This window comes from Vigna radiata, chromosome 8 (assembly GCF_000741045.1).
Source record: "Vigna radiata var. radiata cultivar VC1973A chromosome 8, Vradiata_ver6, whole genome shotgun sequence".
In the NCBI taxonomy this organism is placed as follows: Eukaryota; Viridiplantae; Streptophyta; class Magnoliopsida; order Fabales; family Fabaceae; genus Vigna; species Vigna radiata.
Window position 1 is genome coordinate 38,092,734 of NC_028358.1, and position 23,862 is coordinate 38,116,595.

Genomic DNA, 23,862 nt, shown 5'->3' on the forward strand with positions numbered 1-23,862 from the left:
AAAAAGAAATATGCCGTGGGCTAAAAGAAATATGTCAGTTGTATGCTAAAACAGAAAACGTAGAAAACGTGTTCTTCTTACTCCCTCCCTCAAGATGGGTGGGTGGTGAACATTCAGCAAGCCTGGTAATGAGGATTTTAAATACAAGTTGTCACGAAAAACTTGAATCAAAATTTGAAATTTAGTGAGTCTTTTACGCAGTGTTCTCTGTCACTCCTCAAACTGTATTTTCTCCACCAAAAAAAAATGGTTACCATTTAGAAAAACTTAACAGGAGGATGCTTGAAAAACCCTAAAGTAAAGGCAGGGGTGAGAGAGAAGATGAAGATGAAGGAAGAAGAGGTGGTGAAAGGCATAAGAAGGATTCTGCAAAATGGAAAAGTGGAACCAGAAAAACTAAAATCTTTGATCCCTCACCTCACTCATCCTCTCATAGATTCCATTCTCTCATGCAAGACTCTCCAACCCACCACACTCCTCTTCTTCTTCAATTGCCTCCAAACCCACGCTCCACCTCCGCTCCGCTCCTCCCCTCACGCGCTTCTCTCCATTCTCTCTACCCTCCTCCTCCACCGCAATTTCTACGATGCCAGGTCCCTTCTCATCTCCTTCATCTCCTCCGACCGCACCCACGCCCTCCACGCGCTCCTCCTCTGCCCCCGCCGCTCCCTCTCCAAACCCCTCCTCGACACCGCACTCAGCGCCTACGCCCTAACTGGCCACCCCCACCACGCCTACCAACTCTTCCAAAAAATGAAACGATTGCGTTTTGCTCCCAACCTCCTCACCTGCAACACCCTCCTCAGCTCCCTCGTCCGCTCCCTCTCCTCCCACTCCACCTTTCTCGCCTCCGGCGTCTTCCATGACGCCGTCGCCCTCGGCGTCCAGCCCGACACCTACACTTTTAGCATTTCATCCACGGTCACTGCCGCCGCAAAAAGCTTGACCACGCCCTTGCGCTTTTTCAGCAAATGCCCGAATTCGGATGTTTCCCTGATATCGTCACCTACAACACTATTCTGGATGCCCTGTGCAAGAGAGGACAGTTGAATAAAGTGAGGGATGTACTTACAGAAATAAAGAATGCCGGCTTGGTTCCCGATAGGAAAACTTATACTATCCTTGTTCATGGGTATTGCAGGTTGAAGTGGTTGAAGGAGGCTTATGAGGTTATTGACTTGATGACTAAAGATGGTATCTTGCCGAACGTTTGGACTTATAATACCTTGGTTAAGGGGTTGTGTGATGAGGGGAAGATTGAGGAGGCTATTAGGGTTAGAGATGAGATGCTGAGATTGAAGTTGAAACCGAATGTTGTTACTTATAGTACTTTAATTGATGGGTGTTTTAAGTGGTGTGGCAGCGTGGAGGGGTTTAGGTTGATTGAGGAGATGAAGTTTTTGGGTGTTAAGATGAATGTGGTGACTCACAATATAGTGGTTAAGTGGTTATGTCAGGAAGGTAAGATTGATGAGGCCGGTGATGCTGTGGTGAGAATGGTGGAGAGTGGGGTTTATCCCGATAGTTTTACTTATAATACTATGATTAATGGTTATTGTAAAGCAGGGAAGTTGGGAGAGGCGTTTAAGATGATAGATGAGATGGCACGGAAGGGTTTGAAGCCAGATGTTTTTACTCTTAACATTGCGTTACATACTGTGTATGGAGAAGAAGGTTGAAGAGGCGTATGAGTTAACTGTGCAGGCTGGGAAGCAGGGTTATATTCTTGATGAGGTGAACTATGGAACTTTGATCATGGGGTTCTTTAAGGCTGAGCAAGAAGGCAAAGCGTTGAAGCTTTGGGAGGAGATGAAGGGAAGAGGGATTCTTCCTACTGTTGTCGCTTACAACAATCTAATCAGAGGGTTATGCCTTTCTTGGAAAACTGATCAGGCAGTGGATAAATTGAATGAGCTTTTGGAGAAGGGTTTGGTCCCTGGTGAGATTACGTGTAACATCGTTATTCGTGGTTACTGCTGTGAAGGAAAGGTAGAGAAAGCGTTTGAGTTCCATAACAAAATGATAGGGAAGTCCTTCAAACCAGATATCTTTACACGTAATATTCTCCTTCAAGGACTCTGTAGTGAGGGCATGCTGGAGAAAGCTGTTAAACTCTTTAACTCATGGGTCTCCAAAGAGGCTTCCGTTGATGTAGTTACATATAACATATTGATATCAGCCTTTTGCAAAGAAGGGAGACTGGAGGAAGCATGTGATCTTATAACTGAAATGAAAGGTAAAACATTGGAGCCTAACCGGTATACATATAATGCCATTGTTAATGCGCTTACACATGCTGGTAGGACTGAGGAAGCTGAGAAATTCATGTCAAAACTTTTAGAGGCAGAGCAACCTCATGAAACTTTCCAAGAGCTCGATGCTTCAGGTGATATTATGTACTCAGAGCAAATAAATGATTTGTGTACCCAGGGGAAGTACAAGGAGGCAATGAAGCTATTTCAAGAGTCAGAAGAGAAGGGAATTGGTTTAAATAACTCTACGTATATCAAGTTAATTGATGCGTTTTTGAAGAGGCGAAAAAGCTTATCCAAGGTTGCCCAACCAAATTGAAATTGGCTATGTAATCATTATGGCATTGGATTTGGGATGCTCATAATGCTGAAGCATGTTGATTACTGATGTCAAAATATAATTGTAAACGACCATTTTGGTGGTGTTTAGCTATGAAAATATACATCGTTATGTACTTACGATATTCATTGCTCAAGCATTTTATTATGCATACTGAAAGGTCACTGTGTTTTATTCTTATGATTAACTAATATGATCCTTGGTTTTATATTTCTCATCCTGATTTTTATGTTAATGACTAACTGTCTGAATAAATGTATAAACGTGGTTGGTAAATATTTGCAGCAACTGTAGACAATTAAGGCTTGGAGGATTCTTTATTTTAAATTCTGTCGTTGATGTTTTGAACATTTTGCTTAAACATTTTTCTTTTATGTTCAAAGATATCCTGTTTACAAGTTAGCATTACTCATTTTAACAAAAAAAAAAAAATCATTCGTTGTTATCAAATTTAAGAACGAAATGGGATAGCCTGTTCCATTGTGATCTTGAGTTTTCTCCTTTCTTTGTCTAGTTTTATTTTATTCGGTCTTTGACATGTTTATGAATCAGTGTTTAAGCAAAGGATAATGATATTTATAGACAACATTTTTTTGATAATATTTAGACATTGATTACATGTCAATCTGTGATGGATCATAAATTACTCCATCCAAATTTTACTTTTGAAAAATAATATTTAACCTAATTTAGATTAAGTCCTGAAATTGTGTACTCTCTAGTAGAATATATGAAACTAAAATGAATGCATATTTTTGGTCACGTGCTATTCGACGTCGTTTTGAAATTATTAATGACTGGCTAGTTTTTGTTTTCTTTATGTTTATTTGATAAAGGAGAAAAATGAGTGAAACCGAAATAGGTTGAGGTATTTCTGAATGAGTGCTTTTCATAAGTCTTTCTTGAAAAAAAAAAAGAAAAAAAAAAGACTAATTCCTTCTTAAAACTAATATATGTTAAAAATATTTTTTTAAAAAAATTATGAGAAAAAGTTTACAATATATTTTTATACATAAATTAAATTTATGAACAACATAACTAAAGTTTTTTCTTTTTTTTTTTCTCTAAGAAAATGTTTATGAAAAAATTCGTCTAAATATATTCTTGATAAACTGGGAATAAATAAGAAATAAAATAAATAAAAATTATTTAATTGAATAGAAATAGAAAAAAAAATAAAAAAGATAAAGAGATAAAGAGAAATATATGGAAAATACTAAATTATTTATTTTAAATAGTACAGTGAATCCCATTTTTTTATTTTAAATTATTTATGTCCTTCTCTCGTAGCAGACTCCCTAATCCTCTTTGTTTAGTTTAATAAGTGATATACGTGCAAGATAAAAAATATGCTCTGTTTTTAATGAAAGACAACAGGACTCTTTACACTACCCATCCTATGATTGTAAGAAAAAGCATCTGAACGTTATAGAAAAAGAATTGGACAATTCGATTTGTTTCTTCTATATGGATTACGTGTTTTTTCTTCATCTTCTCTCGAGTTTTTTTGTTTTTGTGATTTTGGAAAAGAAATTGTTTTATTGAGGTTACATTATGATGTTCTGCGAAAAGAATATAGAGTTTCTTTAATACAACTTAGAAAGTACAAGTATCATTTGAGAGCTGAAAATATAATTAGTACAATCAATTGTATAAAAAATAAACTTGATAAGACCTTTTCTATAAATATTTGACCCTGTATTTGAAAAATAAAGGAGAGAATGTAAGGTTAAGAGAGACAAGAAACAAAAGTGAAAGTGTTGGAGCTGTTGATATATGAAAACAGAAGTATATAAAGAGTTGTATGGCCTATGCAAACAATGGAGAAACATGCAACAGAAGAAACTAAACTATAGTAACAGAAAACAGAAAGGCAAAGCATATACATTCATTAACAGAGAAAATAAAAATATAAACGAAGTTAAACAACCACCTAATCTATATTCATAAAGATGAGTTACTTTTAATAGTTAATGAGGCGAATGTTTTCTCTTATGTTTCAGCCAATCAATGGTAGACATATTTATAACGACAATCGCAGAGTAGCGTTTTCTTGACATTGTCTCGGAACGGAAACCACAAGATATCAGTTACTTTGGACAACCAAAGCTCCACTTTAAGGTGAAATCGTATGTGATTAACTACAGTACAACAAAAAAAATTCGACACTGTATATAAAAAACCTTTTAACTGAAAAAGGGAACCGAGTTACAAAGAAATAGATGTAGTTGTTTTTATTGAACCAGCAAGGAAAACATCAAATTCTGACGTTTTGCTAATTGAAAATCAATAGCCCCAGTTATCATTCCTGATCTCATCATCGAACTTCTTTCTCAGCTCGGGATGCTTTTCGAAGTACTCATCTGCCGTCATGGTACTGAGCTTTTTCTGTGAAAAAAAAAGAAAAAAAAAAGTGAAAATTTTATTAAAAATCCTATAAAACTGTGAAATCTATGAGGCTATATCTATTACCTTCAACTCTTGTACTTCAGCAATTTCCTTTTCCAAACGTTCAGACTCCTTCAGAGATTTCTCTTCTGCTTCTTTAAGCTCAATCAACTGCAGCCAAACAACAGCGAACATAATGAATCAGGAAATTATAATTGTAAATGTAATGTATGAGTAAACAAGTTTTTCTAGGACGTAAGAAATTTAAACAAAATAATAACTAACAATTTGACCAAGTTCTTACCAGGGAGTCAAATTTAGCCTTATACTGAGGAGTTACTGTGTCAACAAACTTGGGGACCTCAATGCCTGCAAAATAGGGCATCAAACCAAACATTAAAATTTGAATTAATGGTAGGTAAAAGAGTAAATTTATAAAATATTGGTTGTGAACACGGTTCGACATCTCGAACATGCCCAACAAACTTAACTAGGATAATTTGGAATTATTTTTAATCAATGCAGGCTCTTCAACAATTACATTAACCTCTCAAACTATCTCACTTGATAGACTACTTATATAGAGACACACACATACAGGAATTCAGTGATATTTTCAATAAAAAAAAAAAAAAAATCAAATGCATGATCCATTCCACATTAGCTAATAATATAAGGAAACTACAGGGCAAGGCTTATGCGTATTTTGAATAGTGGCTACAAGAATTAGAGATTGGTGAGATATTATATCAAAATCAAACTGCATCCATTTTCCAAATTCAAGTCCCTAGTACATAGGTATATTTAAATGTGAGAGGAGAGGCAAAATATTGCCACAGCTGAGTAGCATATTGTTTCGTATGCTCTTCCTTTCACAAATTGTGATTCGAACAAAAATAAACAGTCTCATAATCTCTAGACTACACTTTGAACACTAGATTCTATCTATCACTAGAATATAGGTTTTAACACGCATTGGAAAGTACATTATAACATGAGGAAATTGGTAAACCAAAGAATGTTATGGAAGTTTGGAGGATGTCTAGTCAACTACCTATTTGAATTTTTCCAAATTTCTATCCAATATTATTTGCGAAATTTTGTTTATATAGAGTTTCTACAATAATTCCTTTTACAAAAAAGAAATAACTTGAAAAAGAGAAAAAGACTGAAAAGATGAGTAAGAATAAAGAGAGTAGAACAGTTTACCATATATGCACTGACTTGCAAATAAAAATGTAAACCAGTGTAGAACAAGGAGCACTTTTGTCAACCCATGATGGAAACTGGTGTGAACATTACATAAAGGAAGAAATGGAGAAGTAAAAAATGTTTCATTGGGGTTGAGCCAGACTCTAGAGTCTTGGCTCATGGAGGAGAGTAAGTGTATGACAAAAAACTAAATTTACAAACCTTAAATTCAATGATGTCATCATCGCCACTAAGAATCAGTCAAGACACTACCCGGTACTGGTATCTTTAATAAATCTAAATATATACATATTAATAGCATTGGCCATGGAATTCATAAACATACTCTCGTAATGCTCCTTGTACATGTCCACCAAACGAGGGCCAATGCCTTTCCTGTAATAATCCCAGTCAATGGGCTCAGGTTCCTGCAGAATGTAATAAACAACTAAGCAATGCCTGAAAATGATAACTTAAAAAAACGAAAAAAATAATCAACTATAACAAGCATCTAACTAGTTTATCACACGATCAATTGGAATCGCAAAGCGCTCTCGTTCAAAACACGACGGAGAAGCGCTTGACCAAACATTCACATAACAGGGACCTTAATGTTTATAAAAATAATCCAAAACTCATTTCTACAGCCATCGGAAGAAGAGACAGTGTATGTTTATTTGGATCATCTTATTTCGTTAAACGTGTATATTTAAAACAGAAAGCGAAATGAAATATAATCGCCGCAAATCAATTACCAGCCCTAATTATCCAATCGATCTAACATCTCAGAATTAAGACAGAAATTCGCATCCCAAATCCACTGCATAATGTAATGAGAGCGAGAGAGAGAGAGAGAGAGAGAGAGAGAGAGATCGGAAAGAGAGGCGACCTGACTGAACTTGGTTTGTAGTTGAGAGTTAACCTCGTCGAAAGCGCGACGAAGATTCGAGAACTCCCTGCGAGCCTCATCGGAGACGAGAAGCTTCGCCATTCCATCCCAATCAATGCTTTTTCCCACCTTAAACGCCACATCGGTAACTTTCTTCACCGTTCCGCTCATTTTTTCCCCTGCGATGTTCTCTTCTCTCTCAAACACGATTCCAATTCCCCTTCTCGTTGCTGTGCTCACTGTTCTCCCTTTCACACCCTCCTCCTATCATTCATTACCTTGTTTCCTCATCTGGGCCGGGTTCTATAGGGCCAGCCCATTACGTCATAGAAATACAGTTGTGGGTCCTCTTATTCTCACCCACTTACTACTAAGTTCATCCCCTCCTTTTAAGCTTTTCAAATGACTAAATTAACCCCTATTATACTGTCTTATGTTCGACCTCGATTTCACTTTGTTTGGGTGTGAAAAGAAGAGAGGAGGAGAGTGAGTGGGTGTTGAAAGGCCCAAAGCAATGATGAAGCGATAAATAAAAGACATGGAGACAAAGGATACGAAAAGAGAGTATGCTTTTAGGCGTGCGAGAGTGGTATCTAGGTTTAGATTTTCTTTCTAAAGCAACCTAAGGAAGCATGTGCATTTTGGGTGTCTTTTAGTTGTACATTCTTGTATCGCTGCATTGGGCCTGGATGTACCATTGCTTCTTTTCCTCTTTATTGCTTTTGCAAGACCCTACTTGGGACCAACAACAAAATAAATACAACGACAACCTTTAATTATTATCATTGTCTTCTCACACACGTAGAAAGTGAATAACCACAACCCTACACTGCTCATTCAGAATATCAGTTCGTTGAGAAGGTTATTTCGAGTTATGAGCTTTTGTCGGCTTATGAGACAGATACAAATCACTTTCCAACATCGCTTACTATTGCTATGTATTTATTAAGTACTTAGTTCTTTCGGAAAACGTTACGTAGATATTATGATTAGACCATGATCATGTAACATGTCTTCTCCACTCAACATTAATTATTAATTCTTTTTTAATGTTGAGTACCAGAACATGCTCTTGACTCCATGTGTAAGTTACCAACTTGAACAAGTACCGTTACTAGTCATACTTTTCTTGACGGGGTAGACTATGACAAGTATATAAGAAAAAATAATACATGGGCAATGAGAAAGTGGAGATATAACTAACACATGAATAATATCTCGGAAATCATCATGCCACCTTAGATAAGTTACTTTATCTTCATTTTTATATATTAAATATTAATATTAATATTGTTTCAATTCTAAATTTGTTGAATGATATAGTTAAGATCAATTAACATATATTTAAGGTATTGTTTGTTTTGGAGTGTAAACCTCCATCATGATTTTGTCTTTAAAAGAGTGAAATAAGTATTTAAATTATCTCAAGTCATTCATTCTTAAATAATGTGAGACTATTGGATATGAGAGTCCGTCTTAGAACCTTATTATTGAGTCACAATGGATGCTAATGTTCCAATCCTAGGTTTACCAAGTGATACTTTTGGGGTCAATCACCATACATTTAATGTATTTATTTGCTTTGAAACATGAAACTCTGTCGTAGTTTTGTCCTTAAAAGACGTTTCAGAGTATGAAAAAAAGTATTTATGGTGTCTTAAGCATTGACTCCTAAACGATGTGAGACTATTGGATGTAAGAATTCATCTTAGAATCTCGTTATTGACTCACGGTAAACATCAATATTTCAAGCCCAAATTCACCAAACAATATCATTAAGATTAATCACTATATATTTAAGGTATTGTACGTTTTGATATGTGAAATTTCATCGTTAAAAAGAAGTTTTAAATAATTAAATGAAAAAATAGTATTTAAATTGTCTTTATATATATATATATATATATATATATAATTATACGAATATATAAATATAAATAAAAAATAACAATGCACTAACCTTTTCTCCCAAATTCAAGGGTTTCACACATTAAGAAGTTGCATAGATATTAATTAGAGATGGGGATGGAGAAAACCATGATGATGAAGGCTGCTACTTAACGGCATATGCACTGTTGCAGGTCAAGTTTTGCTAACTTGAGTGGTCAATTCGTGTTTTTTAGTTTCTACATACCTCATATTTCCATTTGTTAGCATTCGTTTGACGATGGTTGTTCGTGCTACCGTGCTCGGGGGGAAGCACAGGACCAAGAAATAACTCAAATTAGTATATGCGTATATGGGACTTGGACAAGGAGACATGTGAAGTGATTCTAACAAGACAACCGAGGATTACCAGATTACGTAAATGATTAATCCTACGACACGTTTGATCCACTGAAATGTGAATATACAATGATTCCATGCGCTTTGTTCAGGAAGCCATAATGATAATTAAACACATGTTAACATAAGATTAGTCAAGATATGGAAATGTTCATAAAAAACATCATCTTGGTTCATTGATTCTACTTAGGAAAACATATATATATACGCAACTGAAGAGTTGTTTCTCGGATGCAACTCATTCATGACAAATATAGAAGAAAAGCTGTGGTTTTTCTGGAAGTTTAGATTAACTTTCCTAATTTGTCTTGCCTTATTAGGGTAGTACTATCATGAGTGTTGGAATAAATACAGAGACTAAGAACATATATAATATATTTGGTTTTACATTTTAAAGTAAAAAATATATGAAATTCTAGATACGAATTGGTCGCTGTTATTACGTAAATACTTCATTAATTTAATCCACTTTAAATTAGCACTAATTTTCTTTTTTACTTCAGCCAAACTAATAACAAATATTAAACCTAACACGAGTTTAAATATTTTTTTTATAAATATTTTTTATAGTAAAAAAAGGTAATATTTATTTTTTAACATTAATATGTATCAATCTCAATAACTTAATTATAAATTGATATGGAAAACCATAGGAAGTTATTGATGATTTGATACATAAATGCAAATTGACACAGGAAAAAAATGGGAAGTTATAAGAAAATGATTTTATTAATAGAGTCACTTTTATCATAGAATCCAATCTTATTAGAGACTCACCAATAAAAGTAAATTATTTATTATATTTCTTTTATCTTTAAAATTACATAGCTATTTTATTTCTATTTGTTGCAATGTTCTTTCCAACTTCTGAGATTATTGTCAAACCTATCTTTGTTTCATTCTCTATTTAGCCCAGGAAGCATATATCTCCTTTCATACACTATCGATCCACTCTTCATGCTCATGCAATGCAACACGCTAACATTTTATTCATAAAAATGGAATGATGCATGACTTTAGATAACAATAATAAGAAAATGACAGCATATTATTCTTGTCAATAAATCATGGTTAAGAAGTTATTTAATGTTATTAAGATAATTATTATAACAATAAATAAATCTATTTAACATGATAGTTTGTGGTTACATAACAGTATATTTTCTTAAAAATTTCTAAACGACCAATCTCATTAAACAAGAAAAAGTGTCAAGTATTAACTTGCCTTAAATGATAACAAATTATCCATTACGCCTAAAATTTTGTAGTAAATACGAGTTTGGAATTGTTCTTCTTGTACTATATAATTATTTATTAAAAAAAAATCTTCCATACGACCTGCTAATAGAACAGTGAGTTTCAACTTTTTTCCATTTTTAAAATGGAATATTTAAGTAATATGTTTCAAAACCATATTTTTTTTTGTCGATATAAATATGTATAAATATTACTTGAAATATTCTAAACTTTAAACACAATACTTACAAGATTTCTAAAAGACATAATATGCATATGATAGGTCTTTTGAAGTTTGTACTTTAAAACCAGTATCATCTTGAAAATAGATTTTTAAATTAATGTAAGTATTCCAATTTATTTTTCAAACTCTTTAAGTTGAAAGATACCTATATTACATATATGTGAATTTTCAGTTGTTTAATATCTCTTTATTTATATTAAGATTTAAAATAAATTTAGTGAGCTGAAGCTTATTCAACTTGAACTAACAAAATTAGCTCCAATTAAAACTCAATTTGAAATAGGTTGAATTTGAGTCAACTCAAATTTACAAATAATAAGCTCCTTAACTCAAGGTAGAATTAAAACTACAATCATTTTTATTTACTAATTTATTTTATAGAAAGAAAATCATTTCATTTGAACTTTTCAGTCCTTACCTAATCGAAAAATTTCAACAAACAGTAGTAGAAAAAAAAAAACTTATGTTGTGACTATATAGGGTATAATATCATATAATATAATAATTGGTGATATTGTGTTATTATTATGAGTGAAAAATTTTATATATGAGAATTATTTACATCAAAAGTCCTTTTTAATGAAAACCCTCACCCTTGGAAGACATTGAAAATGCAATGTGAATTTAAATACTTGAGTAATCTGTTTTAGTTGATAAAGAAAAACTGGGAAAAAGAAAAGAAATTTATTTGAAAAATGTTTTGTTTTTTAATGTATATATGATGTGAGTGAGAAAGATGTTGATGGCGTAGGAGTGAGATTTGAAAAATATAAAGCAACAGCATAATTAGGGTAGAATACCAAAATGAATAGATACATATACACGATGTTTGAAATAATTAATATCTATATCTTGACTTTGAATTATGTCATCTAAAATTTGGAGTTAGCAGTAAGTTCTGCAATAAAACAATTTTGCTAACAGTTTTTTCCAGAATAGAGCAATGGCGGTCACTCTGGTTTCTTAGGTCTTTCTCTCTCCTCCAATGGATATTTTCTTTTTTTCATTTAAATCATTTTAAAACATTTTTTTTATTTCTTCTGTTTCATTCGCATTTATTATTCCATTTACATTGTTAACATATTACAACTTACTAATACCTTAGCATTTATGTGACTGAGAATGAATGAATTCTATTAATTAATAAGATTTTGTGGTAACATTTGACTTATAGTTTATTGTCTTTAAAGAAGTTGGATTAAAAGTAATCTTGACTCGTTCCTGGACAGCTAGATAAGGCCATTTTCAATGGAGAATTTTATAACACTTAAAAAACAATATTTATAGCATTAAATATATTTTTAGTCTCCATACTTTGGGGCGATTTTGGTTTTAGTCCATTTTTAAACTAAGGTACAATTTAGTTCTTTAATTTTAGAAAACTCTGGTTTTAGTTTTTTTATCAAATTTTTTTAACTTTATTTGTTGTTTCAAGCACGTTTCATTATAGCATTTGGGTTGTTTACACTGTTTAACACATTTTTGCTTCAATGTTAACCGAGAAACGTGCTTGAAACAACAAATAAAGTTAAAAAAATTTGGTAAAAAGGACTAAAATTAGAGTTTTCTAAAGTTGAAGGACTAAATTGTACCTTAATTTGAAAATGGACTAAAACCAAAATCGCTCCAAAGTATAGGGACTAAAAACATATTTAACCCGTATTTATATAATATTTATTTTATAAACTATAAATAAATATATATATTTTTATTCATTACATATGGTTATGAGAAGCACCCATTAAAAAGATTTTTCAGGGATGACCTAGTAGCAATTTAGATCACTATGTTCGTATATGACACGTTGTTGATAATTTTCTAACTATATATACACTTTTTTTTTTCTTTTCATTGAGAATTTATATTATCAATCATTGACTTTATTATATCTTTCATTTCATTATCCCTTCAATTATATAATAAAAGTGGATAGCTCTAACCTACTTTTCTTATCCTTCTTCATGTTATTCTTTATTCAACATACTTTTTCACTTCTAACATTATTTTCTTTTTCCTAATTATTATTATATTTTGGGTAATTATTTATTTTATTTATAACAGTGACAATGATTCTTGAGTTAAATAGATACAATGAATGAAGTAAGGTAAGTAAGTGATAAAGGTGAAATAATGTGCATGAATTTTTTAGGGTTTGACTATGTCTTTCAATTTCAATATCACCTTGTTTGGTGGATATGTGATGAGATGGGAGTACCCTCAATTGGCACATGGGTGTCAAAACAATATATTCCTTTTTGGCGTAAAATGTAAACAATGATATGATAATACGCGATAAAGCTATACTCGAATTTCTTTTATACAAAACAATGTTATAAGTTAAAATTAATTTATTTATAGGTTAAAATTTAAAAAACTACATGAATTTTTTTTATACAATAATTGAGTTAGGAAAAAGTTAATTTTAATTTTATTTTTCATCAAGAAACTTCAAACTTAAAATGTTATTAGTTTGTATTTCTTTTGAGAAGTGATGGGTGAGTGAGTGTTGCACGTGAGAGATGACAGAAGGTGAGATACAACGACGACGCAATGAAGAGTTTGGAAACGCGTTTTTTTGGGCAACGAGAAAAATCATGAAAAGGTTTAGGATGAAAATAAAGATTAAAGATAACGCGGTTTTAACTTAACCGAATGATTAAATGTTCCATCTACCGAATAAAAAATTTACTGTTCACTATCTCTTCTGTTACTAAGTCATTATTCATCTACCAGACAAACTTCTATACTATAAAAATAAAAAAAAGTGTTACAGAAAAAAGAAGTAAATTCAAAGAAAAAAGTTTAAAAAATGCAAAAGAAATAAGTATAGCCAAAAGAAAAATTCAGAATAAATAAATAACATCATATTTAAATATGCTTTGTTTTGTACCATAAAAGTTTATGTTACACGTTGCTCCTTAAATCGATTTTCATTCTTAAATATTATTTGTTTTCGAAACCATTAGTTACTCAAGTTTTTAAGCATTTCATTACCATCATACCATGTCAAACAACTATCGATGTGCAATTGTGAAATTAGTCTTCTACATTAACGTTTCATGTTAGACTTGTGATAATATTTTTATTTTTTTTTGAAAATAATTGAAACATACTTATATTAAATCTTAATGACATAAATTTGTTTAAATTAAAATTGTTAACCCATTTTTTCCTTTTTCTCATTTTTTGTCTAATTTGTTAATTTAGTTGATATTGTGTTCAATTTAACTTTCTAATTTAAAAAAATCAATTTGATCCTTTATCTTATGTTTATATTAATTATATATATATATATATATATAATTTTAATTTTTTAATTTTTTTTTAAATTTTAGAAAATATCACGTGTTAAAGTCATGATCATGTAACAATTTTATGTGTCAATGTTATGTTATAGGAGAATATTTATTTTCAACTTAATCGTTATATTTAAAATGTCGATTCAATATTTAGTCAATTTAATCTTTAAAATTATCTAATTTTGTTCTTTCAATTTGAAATAAAATTAGTAATTAAACTTAATTATAATTTATATATACATATTAAAATAATTATTTAGAATTTATACATCAAATCTTCCTACTAAAAAATCATGTGAAAAAATATAGAAAATAAAATAATTTGAGTATTAAGGTTTATATATAAACTATAAGTTTAATTATATTTATGTTAAATTATCAATGTATAAATTCTAAAACACTACTTTAACTTCTATATATATAAGTTGTAATTAAGTTTAATTATTAAATTGATCTCAGTTTGAAAAAGACAAAATTGAATCATTTTAATAAATAAGAATACTAAATTAAATCAAAGCTTTTGAAAACATGCACGTTATTTAACAATAATACTAACGCGTGATATTATAACTATCATGTTAAACTTTCAGTGTCACATGGTACAACTATAACATGATGTTTATGTTTTTTTTTAAATAAAAAAATTAAAATTTCATGAATTGACACATTACATATACTAATACAACATTAACGTTAATAGAACTAAAATGATCAAATTAAACTTTTTAAAAAAATAAAAAACTAAATTGAACCATAAAAATAAGAGAACCGAAATGAACCAAACCAACAAATAAAAGAATTAATTAAGCCTAATTGTGGTTGTGTGAATGTTTGTATAAGTTTTGAAAGTTGTTTTAGTGGTTGTAGGCGTTTCATGGTGGTTAACACTTTTTTCCAATTACATTAAATTTTTATGAGTATAAGTATGTCAGAAAGTTCATTGCACCGGTGGAATTGAAACTACGGTTGCTTGATATCATCTCAACCATGATAATGCATGGATTTCTTTATTTATTCTTGTGTTTTTAACTTATTTTTGTTTTGTTTTATTGTTTACTATCTTATTTTCTATATTCACTTTTTTATCTTGAATTTTCTAAATCTATTTTGTTATATGTTTATATTTTTACTATTTATCCTTATGCAAAGATGGAAGCAACACAAATTTAACTTTTAATTTATTTTGGAGCATGATACCAATTATCTGATTGTTTAATTAGAGAATTCTCGTCTTAAGTTCAACAAATTATAATAAAAAAGTTTTATACTAATTATTTGGAATATAATTAAAGAAAATATCCTCAAATATAAAATACACAATGAGTCAAAGAAATGAAGATAGAAAAACTTATTTAAAATTTAATCTATCAAATACAATCATTTTTCTAAGGAGAAATCCAAAAGTTTTAGTTTTAATTTTATTATTGATGGGTTCAATAAAATTTGAAGAAACAATCCTTTATACATGTATGATTTCTCTTATAATTATATTTATATTAAATTATGTATTTATTTTTGTTGCATTAGTGGTAATTAAGTATATAAAATTTGAGTATATTATTTTGGTTCTCTTAAATTATTAGTTAAGATTCACAATTGAACATGTGTATATAATAACTTTATAAGAAAGTCATCATTAAAATATTTGTGGTTAAAAATATTTTTGTTTGAGAAAGAGTATACCAATGTGAAAGAAAAATATTTTTAAGAAAAGAAAATTGAGAATTAAAGTGTAAATTTAAATTTCACATGGAACATAACTAAAAAAGCTAAGCATCATATAAAAATAAAAATACATAAATTCATTATCTGTTTTATGTTTGTTTTAATGTAAGTCTTTTTATTATTTATGTATCTTTTTTAAGAATCTCTTTCAATAATCATATGACATAATAATAGAAGAGAAAACGAAATAATGGTGATAAGTTTAAAGCAAACTACAGAAAAGGCTACACAAGCCTAACATTAGCTACGGACAAAAAATTGAACAAAAAGTGAAATTATTATCTTGATACGTTATGAACATCTGATTCATTAATTAATTGGATTATTTAGACCAACGTGCTACTTCATATACTTGAATCTAAAATATTAACATAAAACAAAATGCCTTGAAAAATAGTTATAAAAAATAGGTTTAATACCGTTTTTGGTCCCTAGTTTGGGAGGTTTTGTTCAATATGGTCATACTTTTATTTTAGTAACAATTGATCTCACTTTTTTAAAAAACTGTTCAATTGACTCCTTTTTGGTTACGACGTCAATAAGTTCTTTCATGCATTCACCTATCCTGACATAATGTTATGGTATACAATAAAGACTATAATAAACAATTTAAACTTGAATATGAGACCATTATGAACAAAAAGGACTCAATTGAACAGTTTTTTCAAAAAATGAGATCAATTATTATGAAAAAAAAAAGATAAGACCATATTGAACAAACCCTCCCAAACTAGAGACCAAAAACGGTATTAAACCTAAAAAATAATATCTAATCACACAATAACTTTGATATTACAAGTTAGTCCTATAAATGTGGTAGACAGCATGAATATAAGCACAGATAAACTGACGGGAGAGCTTGAATTTGATAAAAATAAAACCATGGTAGTTTTTAAAATATAGATGTGATGCATAATCCTTAGTTTTATTAACAGTGGCAAAGGAAGTTAGATTTTAGTGAATGAGAATATGTGTTGAAATGATTTGGTGGAAATAGGTGAAGATGCTAAAGGTGCCATGGTACTACAAGCAGAAAGCAAAAATTTTAGATTGGATGTTATTAGATGGCTAGAAAAGGCACTTTCACATTGTCCACGGTTGGTGTGACATGAAAAGCTCAATTTTTATTTATTTATTTATTTATTTTTAATTAAGAAAAAGAAAAAGAAAAAGAAAAATGAGAAGGTCCAAAGAAACAGTTGCAAAGATGTTTCAAGAGTATGCTGACTCAGACTAAAACAGCTATCCCTTGTACTCATTTTCTTCTTCTGTTGCACTTTTCTTTCCTGAGAGAGGACCGCCATCAATTATATTTTTCTTCTTCTTCTTCTCTTTCTTTTATTTTTATTTTTCTGCATTGTCAAAGGTTTGGCTTGTGAAATGACTTATGAGGAAGCAAACACCATGACGCATATCTACCATATAACTAATTAATGACTTTATTGAAAATGGATTTCCTCAGTATAATTTTCATCATCTCTTCCTCCACTTGGGAGGTTGAAAACTTCTTCACCAGTTACTATAGAACAAATTAATCTCTCTCTAATGGAAATATCTAAGATACATATATAGCATTCATTAACTTCATGTCCAAAGAGGCTCCCAAGCACTTCCAAAACTGTTGTCCTCTATGAAGCAGCTCATGTCAATGTGAGCTTGAGGCTGCACCATGTGCTGCTCCTGCGATTCACTCATTTCCATGCAGATTAGAGCCACCAAATTCGCTTGTTGGCACTGCATGTTCACTACCTCAGCCTGTGCTTTCGCCAACTGTGCTTGAAGCTCGCTCACTTGCTTCTGAAGTTGGCATATTGCTCCTGCACATCCATAAACTGGGTCTCTGATCCTAGCATTTGCCTCATAGACCATGCTGCTCACAGCATCTGCTCTCTGGGACTCTGGTAACTCCTGAAAATCAATCAATGCATGTTCCTTCTCGTTAACACAAATTCACCTCTTGCTAATAAAAATTGAAGAAGATAAAAACAATTGCTGCTATGCCATCACAGTTCAATGCTTTCTTCCCCTGTTCCCAAATGTGGACACCAGAATTTTGACACCCATATTCTAAATTTTAGATTTTTACAATCTGACATTGTGAAAAATCGCAAACAAATGTAGTCGTATGATAGACGAGAGCAGAGGAAGATGGAAAAACAAAGTTAGAAAATGGTGTTTGACTTGGGCATTCTTTTCGCTAAAAGATGAAAAAGAAAGCAGTGGTTGCTAGAGTCGAAAGAAGAGGGAATTATGCACAGTTTTGAGGTGTTAGCAAGTTAGAAAACAAAACCCATCATGGCCATCAATTAGGTATGCCCCCGCTAGCTTTTCCTCCCACTTTTGACCAAAACCCATGATTTTGTTTCTCTGAAATGACCAGAGACAATTTAGCTAATTCTGTGTTGTCTTCCAAGAAAAATGGCATGCCATGAAGTGTGGACTTATCAAACACAACGCAACAAAGAATAAAAAAATCAAAAACCAGTAGCAAGGATTGGTGAATGCCGGGTGTGTATGGTACCTGCAAGAACTTGATGATGTTGCTGGCTCCAAAGACTCTGTGAGCAATGGTGAATTTGAGGGGATCGGTGGGAGGGAAATAGGGAGCCAGGACACACTTCTCGACGCACCTGCGGCGGAGAATCTTGCAGGCAGCACAGGGGCTAACGACCACAGGCGGCGGCGGAGAAGGCGGAGCAGGAGCTGGAGATCCCTGAGAGGGTGAAGGGAAAGGTGTGGGAGAGTGTGAGGGAGGTGAAGAAGATGAAGATGGCGGAGAGTTTGAGAGCATAGTGGGAAGATGGATTGGGATTGGTGAAGAAGCTGTTGTGGTGGTGGTTTTGAGTTTGTAGTACATGATGGTGTTTTCAAACAGAGGAAAGAAAACAGAGGAAACAGGATTGTTGAGATTTGCATATGATAAAAACTAAGGCTGAGTCTGCTATATTTATAGACCAAAGCCGAAGGCGACAAAGAGGGAGACTTCATCTACGTATTCAAGAGGCAAACATGACCAAGTATATTTCTCATAAAAGCCGTATAAAATTCCCAACTTCAGAAAAAGGGCTTTCATTATGAAAACATGTGTTAACTAAAGTGAGATAAGATGTTACATTTAATTAAATAATAATAATAATCTTCTTAATTTCATGTCATTTCTTAAACATGATTATTGTTTGGTGTGAAAGAATATATAACAGTATGTAAAAAGGGGTTTTTGCTGTTAATCATTGCACGGTCAAGCAGTGGTCAACCAATTTACCTCCTCTGTCAGTTTTTGGGTGCTAATTCGATCAAGCACAAAACATATTTTTTATATGATTTTTTAACAAAAAAAATCTTTTCCTATCAAACACAAATATTTTAAATAATATTTAACGAATTACAATGTAATCTTTCCGTTGTTTTCTTTTGACGCGAAAATTGAGAATAACGGATTTTTTTTAAGATCGAGAAAAATGTTTGTAACGTGAAAATAGAAATTGAAATAAACGAGAACATTTTTTTTTTTTGCTTTGTATAAATTAAAAAAAAAATGAGATAATGTTAATGAGGAGATCGGATAATTTATAAAAAGTAATTAGGTCGTTATCAGCCTTATACTAATATTACAAGAAGAATATATATTCAAAAAAACTTCTGATCTGTTCAAGAGCTGTTTTTTTTTATTAGCTTTGAAGATATGTCACTTTTGACCAATTCATAAAAAAGAAGTGATGGCAACATATTTTTAACATGTTTTTCTTTATTCACTGAAATTTAAAAAGTCATCAAAAACTTACAAATTTTTATACTTTCAATAAAATTGAGCTATAAAAAATTTATTTCAAAAAGTGTGTTCTTGATATTGTTAATTAATAACAACTATTAAAATGCAAAATTATATAGACTATGTTATAAGTAGTCTCTTGGAAACTGACCTCTGGAATGGTTAGAAAAAAATTGAATAGATTAAGAAGAAATATGTGTATAAGTAATGATTTATAGTTAGATGTTATGATTATGTTTATTTGAAGAATATGTGAAAGAATGACGGTAATAATTATGAGATGGTGATAATAATTATAATAGCAAAGCAATAGTAAGTGTTATATATAGTGACAACTGAACTGACAAAGAAGGTGAAAATGAACACTTTTCCGATGTGATGACGATCACTTGCAAAACATATATAATGACCATTCTAAAATATTGACATTCAATTTAACATTCTCCACACTCAAAAGGATTAATGAGGTGATCATTGGTATATGCAGGTTGTATATAAATAACCTAAACTTTTAGTGCAAACTAATTAATAATCTCTTTTTTCATGCAAAAAAAAAAAAAGAAGAAGAAGAAGAAGCTTTTAGATTACCCACAAATAACAAAATTATTATTCTCGTTATGGAATGCGATTTTATGTATATTATTCCTGGCTTTAACCTCAATTGAATAAATAATAATATAAAACAATTAAAATAAGTGTCAAAACTTTTCATCAAAGTTAGTGAATGTCTATGAAAGACGTTTTAATATTCATGTTAACAAATATTTTTACCTAAGAAATAATATGTATTAAAATATTATAACAACAAATTTTGCAAATATTATTTATGTATAAGGTGTACTAGATTCTTTGGTGAATTAGGGTATGTAATTTTAATCCATTGTTCACTAATAATATTTAAAAAAGTGTACCATGGATTACTACACGAATTAAAATTACGAAAAATAATAATTTTACAACTAAAACAATTATTTAACAATTATATTATAACAATATAAACTAATGATGTAAGAGTTAATGAAATTATTTTGGGTAGATGTTAATGAATCAGCATTTAAATTTAATTACACTCAATGCATTATTTTATCAAAATCTTAATTAATCTCAAATGCTAAAAAACTTTATGGACAATTTAGAATTTTTTTTTGGTCATTCTTTAATAAACATTAAAAAGAGGGAATACGTATTTTATAAACGAATATAATATCTTGAAATAAAGTAAGTTTGGTTTTTTAATATTATTGTTATAATAATTTTTATTTCCCTCTTCGTTCCTCTCTTGGGAATATTTGTGGGTCCAAAAATCCATTTCTCTTTGACAAATCGTTCTTAAATATTGAAGTGAATTTTTATCTTTTTTTTTCTTCTCATAAATAGATCCCATAGGCTAGAAGACACTATTTCCATTCGAAAGGAAATTTATTCTTTTATAGGTGACATAAATGGTCCATAAGGAAGTTCAAGTGCATTAAATCTTGAATAATATTCCGCACAACCTGAAGTTTATGAAATGGTCCTGTGATGTATCTGTGGTTTGGTTAATTTTGATATATAACAATACGCAGATTATAGAATCGGGTCACTTTGGCATTAATATTATAAGAAATAGGCTTTTAAACCTAATTTAACTTCACACAGCTGACATAACTGATTTTATATGATAAAGTTTATATCTTATTGTAAATCTTGTTAGGATACGTTTCAATTATTAAAATGTGAATTTAAATCTAATTTAATCTCACAAAATCAATTTATTTAATCTCATAAAATCAGTTTATAAGATGAGGTTTATATTCCAATTATGTTATAAATTGACTTTATTTCTAGTTAACGTGAACTTTGATTCATTATAAGCAAAATCCTTCACTTTCTTAAAAACAACGAATTGCAAACCAATTTGTCTGATAAGGAACTGCAAAATAACTGTTAGCTGTGTCGTCCAAGATCAAAAACATTCTGGATAAACCTCTTTCAAGTAAATTTAATCAGAAGAAAACAAAAAAACAAAACAAAATAAATTTCATGAAAAGTAAACTGGTTTGTAACGAATTCTTATACCCATGAAGTGTTTCACCCTGGTTTTGTTTGATAGGTTTTGTGCAGCCAATAGATTGAACTGAATTCAACCTTGCTAGCTCATTGGCATGCCATATTTTGCGGTGTCTTAATTCAAATGCACACCATGTGTCCACACACCAATATCCAACACCACGTGCAGTTGCGTGATAAATATTCCTACACCAACAGCACAAAATACTTCTTAACGCATGCAATGAACCAGCTTTAAAAGGAAAGCTCTTAAACACGTCTATTTCAGACTAAAAAAATATTACCATTTTTTCCTCATGCATAAACTCATACCGATCATATATACTTCTACGATAAAAACTTTCTTCCACTTAATTACATTCCTTGTCTCCTTAAAGTGCCCTACTTTTCATCTACTCGCTAACTCGGGAGACTAGTTTTCTAATTTCATCATGATATATCATTACGTGTACACAATCATTCAATCTATTATAGTAAACCTCATAATTAATTCTCTAATTTTTAAGCACTCGACTATCGATAACACTAATAATGTAAGAGAGGTTTAAGTCAAGATGACAACAGGACCATCTTCATTCACCACTACCATTTGCTTCTTGCTTTTATCTTCAAAATAAATATGACAACAGAAAACTCTGCATTATTTTCAACATTTTAAAATGTGTTTGGTCGAGAAAACGCGCGTATTAAGTTCAAATATCCTTTATAGATTTGAAAGTGAAGAAAACCTATGTAGATATCGAACCGTTTATAATGTCAGATATGAGTCACACATGTTTATGTTTTCGTTCCAACTGCACAATTTATTCATTGAAATTACAAAACTATGGTTGCTGTCACAGGTAGAAAATATTGGTCACTGGTCATTTTGTTGAAAGTCAATAAAAAACGTGCGTATACATGATTCAAACGTTCATCTCCCCCAACCCCGAAACTAGTTAATGGATAATGAGTGAGTAGCTTTCAATGGTGATTCACGCGCCGATAGTTCAAAATCTAGGGTTTGGTCCTCACTTACCGTAACAGTGTGGGACTTTGACAGTTCAAAATGGTGATAAAATAACAGTTGTTTTTGTCCCCTTCATATGGATTCTAATCTCATGTACTTAGAATCTGTTCTTGCATGCCACTGTTGGCATACAGATATAATAGCTGCATCCACTATTTTGGGGAAGATGCTTGCAAAATAAGGTACCCAATTGGGAGAGGGAAAACCAGTAGCTAATTCTCCTGTATTACGCTTAGAAAGGAACTACACGTTTCAACACTACATATATTTCATTAATTGCTACGAAAAACATGAATTTTGTCCATGATTAATTTCCGTCATGAATCTGATTGGTTAGATTTTTAATATCCGCAAATATATATATATATATATATATTGATTAAATATTGAGAAAAAATGTTTGATAGTGAAAGTTATCCTTTGTAATAGTAATTTATTGACTGGAGGAAAGAAAAAATGGTTAAAATTATAAAAATTGCATAACAATGGAGCATGTAGAAATTTTGTTTGTAGCAAAAGAAGTTGAGGAACTGCAATGGTGGTGATAGTGGGGTGTCTTGAGACAATGTACACTATCAAGTCTTCATGTCATGTGATTAATGTACCTTTTTTTCTTTTTTCTTTTCGTGACCTTTTGCTGACCGAGTATATATAATGTATTTTCCTCTAGAAATTACGAGGTCAACTCCATTTTCAGATTAAATAAAACTTAAAATTATATTTTTTAAATAAGTTTAACTGTCAATAATTTGTGACTGTAACGAACAAACACATTTTCTCTTGATATGACATTCTTTGGATACATTCAATACTTTTACATTTCGAGTCCAAACATTTTTAGAAAAAAGTAGAACTTCCAACTCTCTAATAAAATATTCTCTCGTTTGAAATTTTAAACAAAACCTACTTCTGTTTTTAAATTTTTTTAATATCTTATTTGTAGTTTCTATTATATAGAATAAGGTACCCAACGTTTTGTTAATTATGATTATTGTAATAATAATACATAGGTTTTTCAATGTTTTTAAGTTATCTAAAATGGTTTTAACTCCACGTATATTTCACGGTTAAGTAATTTTTTAGTACTTTTAAAATTAATCTTATTAAATTAGTATTTTTTATATTTAATAAATATATAAATTTGTCCTCATAATTACTATTATTGTTTGTACTATAAGGTTAGAA

At 30.9% G+C, this 23,862-nt stretch overlaps 2 protein-coding genes and 1 pseudogene across 2 annotated transcripts; 1 reads left to right on the forward strand and 2 right to left on the reverse strand.

The window, feature by feature from the left end:
- Positions 1-19: 19 nt before the first annotated feature.
- Positions 20-2,802, forward strand: LOC106771305 (annotated as a pseudogene).
- Positions 2,803-4,589: 1,787 nt separating this feature from the next.
- On the reverse strand, positions 4,590-7,313 carry LOC106769898 (ATP synthase subunit d, mitochondrial). The gene is made up of 5 exons (XM_014655694.2): positions 7,061-7,313; positions 6,518-6,599; positions 5,285-5,349; positions 5,065-5,151; positions 4,590-4,980 (listed from the first exon to the last, which is right to left on the reverse strand). The coding sequence occupies exons 1-5, from the start codon at positions 7,229-7,231 to the stop codon at positions 4,879-4,881; spliced, it is 507 nt and encodes a 168-aa protein (XP_014511180.1). The 5' UTR covers positions 7,232-7,313; the 3' UTR covers positions 4,590-4,878.
- A 9,953-nt stretch (positions 7,314-17,266) lies between these two features.
- Positions 17,267-18,850, reverse strand: LOC106771364 (LOB domain-containing protein 1). The gene is made up of 2 exons (XM_014657333.2): positions 18,372-18,850; positions 17,267-17,758 (listed from the first exon to the last, which is right to left on the reverse strand). The coding sequence occupies exons 1-2, from the start codon at positions 18,705-18,707 to the stop codon at positions 17,435-17,437; spliced, it is 660 nt and encodes a 219-aa protein (XP_014512819.1). The 5' UTR covers positions 18,708-18,850; the 3' UTR covers positions 17,267-17,434.
- Positions 18,851-23,862: the final 5,012 nt, after the last annotated feature.

What these genes read in the sequence shown, in the direction of transcription:
- LOC106769898 (XM_014655694.2), bottom strand. Translation starts at nt 7,231, where the DNA reads ATGAGCGGAACGGTGAAGAAAGTTACCGATGTGGCGTTTAAGGTGGGA. An exon ending in GTACAAGGAGCATTACGAGA is followed by an intron (nt 5,350 to 6,517) that starts GTATGTTTATGA and finishes CCTATTTTGCAG; the next exon opens with GCATTGAGGTCCCCAAGTTT. An exon ending in AGGCTAAATTTGACTCCCTG is followed by an intron (nt 5,152 to 5,284) that starts GTAAGAACTTGG and finishes GTTTGGCTGCAG; the next exon opens with TTGATTGAGCTTAAAGAAGC.
- LOC106771364 (XM_014657333.2), bottom strand. Translation starts at nt 18,707, where the DNA reads ATGTACTACAAACTCAAAACCACCACCACAACAGCTTCTTCACCAATC. An exon ending in ACATCATCAAGTTCTTGCAG is followed by an intron (nt 17,759 to 18,371) that starts GTACCATACACA and finishes ATTGATTTTCAG; the next exon opens with GAGTTACCAGAGTCCCAGAG.